Below are 8,778 nucleotides of genomic sequence, written 5' to 3'. Positions count from 1 at the left end.
CTGTGGTCCCAGCTACTCGGGAGGCTGAGACAGTAGGATCGCTTGAGCCCAGGAGTTTGAGGTTGCTGTGAGCTAGGCTGACGCCACGGCACTCACCCCAGGCAAGAGAGTGAGACTCTGTCTCAAAAAAAAAAAGTTGTCAACTATGTACAGTTTCTTTGGTTTATTTTATCAATTCTCAAAATTAATATTGGAGTTAGGACTATGTAGAAAATGTTTGGATATCTCTTAAATGAGTCTTTTTGGCATCTGGTAACCTCTTTTAACAGATATATTGGTAAATAGGAATCTGGAGTACATTTAGTTTCTTCATCTTCACATTGTTCTGTTGTGATATTACAGCAATGTGATGTTTGAATTACCTTGGGGCAATTTGAAAGTATTTTTGAATATAATGAGGCTTAGAAAGATCCGTATGGGAAAAAAAATAAGGTAACTCTGAATTACTTTGCTAGAAGAGGAAAATCAATAGTATTTTTTTTATCTTATACCTTTATTATGGTACTTGTTTAATTTTGTATTTGCTATTTTCATCTCTAGTTCCATGAATAATTGTAAACTTCATGAGAAAAGGGACCATATTTTACTTCTATTTTTTTTGATTACAGCACAGCTTGATATAATATTCATTGCAAATAATATATGCTCAATAAATATGTGCTGAATTGAGGTGAATTTGGAAATTTGGTCTTTTGAATGAATGATTTACTTATTTTTTGACTACCTGTAGTTATACTGAAAGGTAGTCATCTTTAACAAAAATGGAGACTTCTGTGATTATGGAAAGTAAGCATGAATAATTTTTGTAAACAAGTTTTAGCTTGTTTACATTTATCAGGGAAAGAAATACTGTGGATGATAGATCTCTTTATTAATTGGTAGATCTGCTTTGGGCTATTTCCCTTTGTTTTGTATTCAGAAACAGGGTCTTGCTTTGTTGCCCAGTTAGGAGCACAGTGACACAGTCGCAGCTCAGTGTAACCCCAAACTCCTGGGCTCAAGGGATCCTCCTGCCTCAGCCTCCTGAGTAGCTAGGGCTACAGGCATGTGCCACTGCCTCCAGCTAATTTTTTAATTTTTTCTAGAGACAGAGGTCTCACTATGTTGCCCAGGCTGGTCTCACATCCCTGGCCTCAAGCATTCCTCCTGACTTGGCCTCCCAAAGCCTTACAGACATGAGCCACCATGCCTGGCCTTGTTTTGGGCTATTGTAAAATAACTAATTTGAGCCTTGTCTTCTTATCGTTATTATCCTCTTATGGAAGTGCTTTCAAAGTAGCAAAGAACTTAAGAACATAGGAACTCGATCAACTAGAAAATGAGACTGAGCAATTGACATTAAGTTAAAATGAAAATAATTATGACATTTCCTCTATCATAGATGATATCATCAAATTGAACCGAAAGGAAGGAAAGAAGCAGAATTTTCCAAGACTAAATAGAAGACTCCAGCAGAGTGGTACCCGGCAATTCAGGATGAGAGTACGATGGGGAATCCAGCAGAATTCTGGTAAGTTATGAAAGTAAGCTTTAGTAAAAACCTGTTATTTGTGGGTTCGTGGTATACTGTTTACAGCATATACCTAACACATGAAGGAAATACATCAGTTGCTTTGTTTGTTACTTGTGTTTCCTCTACTCTCAGATTTTTATTTAGACCTTAAGATCTGGTAAAAATTTAAGTTTCCTTAAATAGGTGATAACACTGTTTGTTAAAAACATTAAGTCATTTTGAAGTAACCTCAGTTTATAAATAGTCTAAATTATATTTCTGTGTAGAATTGCAAAGGATCTTACATATCATAAGCTCCCGTCTCCATCCCAGTGAGATGTGCCTTTAACAGTCTGTCTGATGGATGGCTAGCTAACTCCAGCTTAAGTATATTCAGTGATGGAGTATATCACTTCACAAGACAACGTGTTCCATTATTGGAGACAGCTCTATTAGTAAATAGAAAATTCTCTTAATTTGAACTTAAAGCATGCCTATCTATTACTTCCGCAAAGTTGCAGGACGCAAACTCCCTTTTCTACATGAAACCCTTTAAGTAGATAGAGATTACTATTCTATTCTATTCTATTCTATTACTATTATATTCTATATTCATAGAAAATGACCTCCAGACTCTTTATCTTATCATCCAAGACCTTTAGGATTTGTTAAATCCAACAAAGGTGACACTCAGAATTGAATTCTTTAGATGTAGTCTGAAACTCTACATATATAGTTATTTTTGGTAAATCTGGAAACTTATTTGTTTATAACCATCTTGTTCTAAAATGGATTGAAGGCAGTAATTGAACACTATTAATTATGAATAGCTTGTTAACTTTCTTAGCAGCAATATCATTTAAGAAAAAAACCCCCGTTCAAATTAAAAAACTCTAAATCTTTTTCACTTATATAAAAAGTTTGACAAACTAGCTTCTAAATTGATTTTTATTCTATATGTTGAAAAACATAAAAATAATCTCAAGTGAGTTGAGCATAATTCGTTCTATATTTAACAGCTAATATGCCAACATGTCCTCAAAATATGTATAACTGAGATTGGGCTCTACAAAAAATTTTTTCTTCCCTAATAATTTCTTGATTAGCTGAACCTAAGGGAATAAATTTTGTGACAGGTGTTTAGCTGTAGCAAATAAATATTTAATTCCAGTGATATTTCAAGATTTCTTATAAATGTGTTTCAACGTACCATATCTTATATATGATTTGTTTTAAAATAACTATTCAGAGCTCACAGAAGCCAGAAATATATTCATTAATACGTTAAATATCTGATAAATGCTGATAAGAGTTGACCCAGGTTCTAGGGGTATATAAAGATGGGTCTTTTACTTTAAGGAATTAATTTCTAGTACCAGAGATAAGATAGAAAAGATAAAGTGTGAGAAATGCCGTAAGAGAAATTTAGATAGTAATATAGAATTTTAGATAGGGATTTTGTGCCAAGAAGACCAGGTGATTTAATGATAAGGTGAAATATGATCTGGCCCATGAAGGATCAGAAAATATTTCCTTTTTATGGGGATTATGATCTGAGCCTTGAGATAAATGATATCTAGGGGCAGCTTAGGATTCTTATAAGATTGAGCTTGGACTTGTACATTCATGACTTACATGTGACAGGGGTGAAAATAGAACAGCTGCTGCTATTACTGAATGTGCAGCGATAGGGGATTGTCTTAAACTCTGATTGGCTAGGAAGAGTTCCAGATTTCTGCATTGTAATGTCAATGAGGGTGTTAGCTTGAGATAAGAGAATAAGTAGGACAGAGAGCCTTTGGCAGATACCCAGTATGATTTTGATGGCTGAACAAATAAGTGAATGAAGTCTTTCTAACTGTGTGCCTGATATAATTTAGACATTCAATAAATACTTGTAGGAACAATCTATACGTGCTATATAGCAGTGGTTCTCATAATGTTGTCTGGGGGCCCCTGGGGAATCCCCAAGACTCGGGATCCACAAGATCAAAACAGTTTTTATAATACTAAGATATTAATTGTGTTTCACTTTCGTTCTCTCATGAACATACAGTAGACTTCTCCAGAGTCTACATGACATTTGATAATTAAAACAAATTGAATGCAGAAGCAGTGTCTTAGTCAGTTTAGGCTGCTATAACAAAGTACCATAGACTAAGTGGCGTATAAACAACAGAAATTAATTTTGCACAGTTCTGGGGACTAGAAATTCGAGACGGTGCCAGCAAGGTTGAGTTCTGGTAAGGACTCTCTTCTAGATCTCAGACTGTGGACTTGTGATATTTTCACACAACAAAAAGAAGGCTAGAGAGCTTTTATAAGAGCACTAATCCTATTCATGGTGGCTCCACCCTCATGACTTTAATTACCTCCCAAAGGCCCTATCTGCTAATAACCATCATATTAAGGGTTAATACTTCAACATAAGAATTTTGGAGAGACACAAACATTCAGTCCATAATAAGCAGATGTAAGAATCTAGCTATCGTCTATTAAGGCAGACACTAAAGAGATTCATAAAAATGCAAAAACAATACCATTCTTTTACTAAATATTTTTGTTTGTTCTGGAAAATAATTGTTATTTTTCATTAAAAATATTTTGTTTACCCTACATGTAGTAGGTTTATTGTTGTTTGTTAAATGAAATAATTTTAGATGTCTTAGTTTTCATTTCTTATGCTGTAAAAATCAATAAACATAACCCACAGAAACAAAAACTCTTTGGAGTCCTCAATAATTTTTAGAGTGTGAAGCGGTCCTGTGACCAAAAAATTTGATAGTGCTGCTCCTTTTAGAGGTAGGAGAGATGGGAATATTTGCAGGTTGCTTTGGAAATGAGCCAGTAATACGATTGCATATATTCTATGATGTCACATTTCCCAGAAAATTCCTGAAATATTCATTTAAATGATAAGGCTCCTGATATTATTGAGACAAATGATGTATTTGTGAAAGAAATTCGTGAAGGGTTTAGTCTAGGGATTCAAAAGAAAGATGAAAATTTCTGTCTCTAGGTTTAGTTGTTCTCAACCTTAGTTATAGCTATAGAGTTTTAGAAAATAGACAAATGCTCTGGCTGCACTGCATTTCAACTGAACCAGAATTTATAGAGGTAGGGCGTGGGGATTTTTTTTAAAGCTCCTTGGGTGGTTCTGATACACAGCTAGTGTTAAACTGCTGCTCTAGTGGAGCTAAAAATGAAAGGATCTTCATAGAAGTGGTAATTGAGGTACAAAGAGAGTGAAGTTACTTTGAAAAAAGAGAAGAAAACTCTCCAGAGAGACTAAATGGATGAAGACTAAGAAAAGACTGTTGGATTGGATGATATCTTTTTTTTTTTTTTTTTTTTGAGACAAAGTCTTGCTTTCTTGCCCGGGCTAGAATGAGTGCCGTGGCGTCAGCCTAGCTCATAGCAACCTCAAACTCCTGGGCTCAAGCAATCCTTCTGCCTCAGCCTCCCGAGTAGCTGGGACTACAGGCATGCGCCACCATGCCCGGCTAATTTTTTCTATATATTTTTAGTTGTCCAACTAATTTCTTTCTATTTTTAGTAGAGACGGGGTCTCGCTCTTGCTCAGGCTGGTCTCGAACTCCTGACCTTGAGCGATCCACCCGCCTCAGCCTCCCAGAGTGCTAGGATTACAGGCATGAGCCACTGCGCCCGGCCTGGATGATATCTTTATAGTACCCCTTTATAGTACTTTTTAGAATATAAGACAGTTACTGAACATAAGAGGGGAGAGAATTGGAGCAATACGTATAGATCTTTATGGAATACGACAAATGAAAGGGTGAAAAATAGAACCACTGCTAAAACTGAGATACAGCTAATGAAGTTTTTTCAAAGGTAGAAAGGTGGGGGAAGGGATCATCTAGGCCTGCTAGAAGATAGAAGGGAAAAAGCTATGGTTAAGAGAGAAGTCAAAGACAGTAGAAAGGATGATGAGTATTTATATTATAAACAAATGGTCCAAAATAAGAGATATGAAAGGATGAGTTTTATCCCATACTTTCTTGTTTTAATCAATTTTATTCCTGTTAATGAGACTTTGTTGTCAGTCTGTTTCATCTAATCATGAATCTTTGGTATTATAAATAATGGATTCCTCCTCCCTTTTATCTTTCTCTTTGCCCTACTAATTTGCTCATTCTTTTGGAATATTTCAAATTTCTTTGTTCCTCTCCCAGTCCTTTATCATGCCATGTTTAAGTGCTGTAATAGCATCTGAGATGGTCTTACCACTTTCCCTCTCCCTCTTCCATTCGGTCTAAAATATTGCTTCTAGACTGATACAGTCTGTAAATTCATAAACCCCTCATGCCTAGTGCAGTCTGTATTCCATTCAAAGCCCTCTGTGATTTGAGCCCACCATGTTCATTTACTTATCTTTTACCTAAATTGTCTCTCAATGTGCTGTGGTCATCCATGACTTTGTATTTGTCACTCCAACCTAGAATCCTTCATCTCTATTCAAATCTTGCTCATTTTGTAATACCCAGCCCAGAGTGTGCACACTTTTTTTGTAATGGTTGTTTTTTCCTCCTTGAAAATGTACTGTAGATTACATTCTGCCTTTTCTTACTCTTTGCTTTTTATATCACAGTTTGGAGAACTGTTCAGTTTTTCTTTTTGTTGTTTTTTGTTTGTTTTTGTTTTTTGAGGCAGAGTCTTGCTCTCTCTCCTGGGCTGCTGGGCTTAGAGTACAGCAGCATCATCACAGCTCACTGCAACTTTAAACTCCTGGGCTCAAGTGATCCTCTTGCCTCAGGCTCCCAAGTGGCTGGGACTACAGGCATGCGCCACCACACCTGGCTAATTTTGCTATTTTTTGTAGAGACGGGGTCTCTCTCTTACTCAGGTTGCTCTTGAACTCCTGGCCTCAGGTGATCTTCCTGCCTGTCCTCCCAAAATGTTAAGATTACAGAAGTGAGCCATGGTGCCCAGCTAAGTGTTCAGTTTTTGGAGCCACACACACCTGCACTTAGGTCATGGCTCTGCCATATCATAACTGTGACCTCTAAGTAGTCATCATTCTTTGCCTTACTTTGCTCACCTGGAAAGTTGTGATATTAGCATCAACCTGGTCAAGTTCTCATGCAAATTAAAACACTCAGCACAATCAATACTTACTGTAAAGTACCTACAGTAGAGAGTAGCTGTTTCATTATTTAATACAAATAAAAATAGCAAGTCATAGATTTAATTTTAATACACAGTTTCTCTCTAGCATGGTTTAATCTTCATTTTGTTGTAATTCTAGAAGGAAATCACAAATAAAGCAATAATAATTTTATTTTAAAAATTTTAAATATTTATATCCTTATTGCTTTTTTTCCCTGATTTTAAAAGTAATAGCAATCAGTACCTTTGGAACTGAGGCAGAGCACCTGAGAAAGGAACAAATCTGGAAGAAAACCACCCCTACCCACTGCCAAGTTCCCAACTTTGTTAGAGAGGGCAAGGCCATGGCTTGCTCGATGGTAGAGAAGTTCAGTGAGTTGCCATGCTGATGGAACTCACTGGGAAGCTGCATGTGCAGTTGGTGCACTTAAATTCACTAGGGAACAAGGGCCAGGACTAGCATGATGCCTAAAACTAGAACTAGACAGATGCCGAGGACACAAAATTTAAGGCATCACTCACACATTTTGTGCCTTTACTGTCTCTCTAGCCTCACCATAGTCTCATCCTGGCCCTAGGGGATAGGATACTGGGGACCAGAAGGAGTTGTCACTATTAGTCCTATGTCACAGGAACAAACCTTGAGAAAGCATACTGAAACCTGAAAGAAAAGCCTTCTTCCTCCAGAGTCCCAACAGTGCCCTCTACTGACAAAGTTAACGTCGTGCCAGCTGGCAAAAGAAATGTTCCAGTACCAGAAGCAGGGCAGTAAAGGTGCATTGGGAGCTGAAAGGCAAATTGATAAGTGCTTCAGCCATCATAACATAACAGGTTTTCCTAACTCTCTTGTTGAACTCTGGACCCAAAATATTAATAGGAACAAAAAAAAAGTACTCATTAAAACCTCATAGCTTTCTGTAATAACAGGAATGACAATATGAAAATTATTATTAGAAAAGGGGTCTTTTTTGTGATTGACAGCAAAATGTATAAAATACCTAATAATAAATTTAACAAGAAACGTGTAGGATGTATGGGAGGAAAAGCTTAAAACTTTACTGAGCCAATTTAGGGGCAAAAGACTTGAATAAGTGGAAAGATATGCCATGTTCCTAAAGATACAGTGTGGTAAAGATAATGATTCTTGAAAAATTAATTCCAATTATGAGAAGGAAATTAGAGCTTAGCCATAGAAAACTGGTTTATCAATACTACAGTTAATGAATGGAAGAATACAGGTGGCTAAAAAATAAATGGAAAATGTTTCTCACTAGTAATCAAACTATCACATAAAGCAAGATTATTTTTTCAAATACTTAGTGATAAAGATTAGGAAGAATAGTAATATTCAGAGTTGTCAATGATGTAGAAAAAGTGACACCCTTGTGTTCCTGGGAATATAAATGAATGGATTCATTCTGGAGGGAATTTTTGCAGTATAAATAAAAATCCTTAAGAGTTTGCTGTACTCTTTCACCTAGCATTTCACCTTCTAGAAATTTGTATCTGAAGGAAATAATCATAGATAGGTATAAAAAATGTATCTATGGTTCTATTATGTTATTTATCATAGTGTAACACTAGAATTAACTGAAATGATTAGTGCAAAGTCGGTTGGATCAAGTATGGCACATTAAAAAGAAATGCAAAAAAGCATATTAAAAACATGCAGTAATAGTCACAGTATATAATATTAATGTAGGCTATGAAGTTGTTCATAGAATGTGAAATATAGTTGCTAGAAGATTGACTCAGTATACTTTCTAGGCACTTAACTACTACAAAATTGTGGATTACCACATGTGATAGTCTTTTGAGTTGCTTAAAAATAGTTGAAACTAAAAATGTTAACTTTTAAAATACGTATATATATATAGTATGTAAAAGAAAGATTGAAAAGAATATTTGTGGTTATGACTAGGTGGTGGGCCTATGGGTGATTTTCATTTTCTTATTTGTATTTTCTAGAATTTCTAGAATGTTTCTAGAATTTCTGCTTTGAGCATTTTTTTTTAATAATTAGAAAAAGTATTTAAATAGGTAAGATATATAATGAAAAAGCAACATCAGCAATGTCACATGCCACAGATTAAGATATGTCCATTGAGGCCGGGCACGGTGGCTCACGCCTGTAATCCTAGCACTCTGGGAGGCCGAGG

At 35.9% G+C, this 8,778-nt stretch overlaps 1 protein-coding gene across 1 annotated transcript in view; it reads left to right on the top strand.

Annotated features, from left to right (window-relative positions):
* Window positions 1-8,778, top strand: part of FYTTD1 (forty-two-three domain containing 1) — a 29,863-nt gene that overhangs the window by 4,591 nt on the left and 16,494 nt on the right. Inside the window, exon 2 of the mRNA XM_012641231.1 lies at window positions 1,382-1,510. Within this exon, the coding sequence (XP_012496685.1) occupies window positions 1,382-1,510 (129 nt within the window). The remainder of the gene's footprint in view (window positions 1-1,381; window positions 1,511-8,778) is intronic.

Source organism: Propithecus coquereli, unplaced genomic scaffold (assembly GCF_000956105.1).
Source record: "Propithecus coquereli isolate 6110/MARCELLA unplaced genomic scaffold, Pcoq_1.0 Scaffold10, whole genome shotgun sequence".
In the NCBI taxonomy this organism is placed as follows: domain Eukaryota; kingdom Metazoa; phylum Chordata; class Mammalia; order Primates; family Indriidae; genus Propithecus; species Propithecus coquereli.
This window is presented reverse-complemented; position numbering and strand designations above follow the sequence as displayed.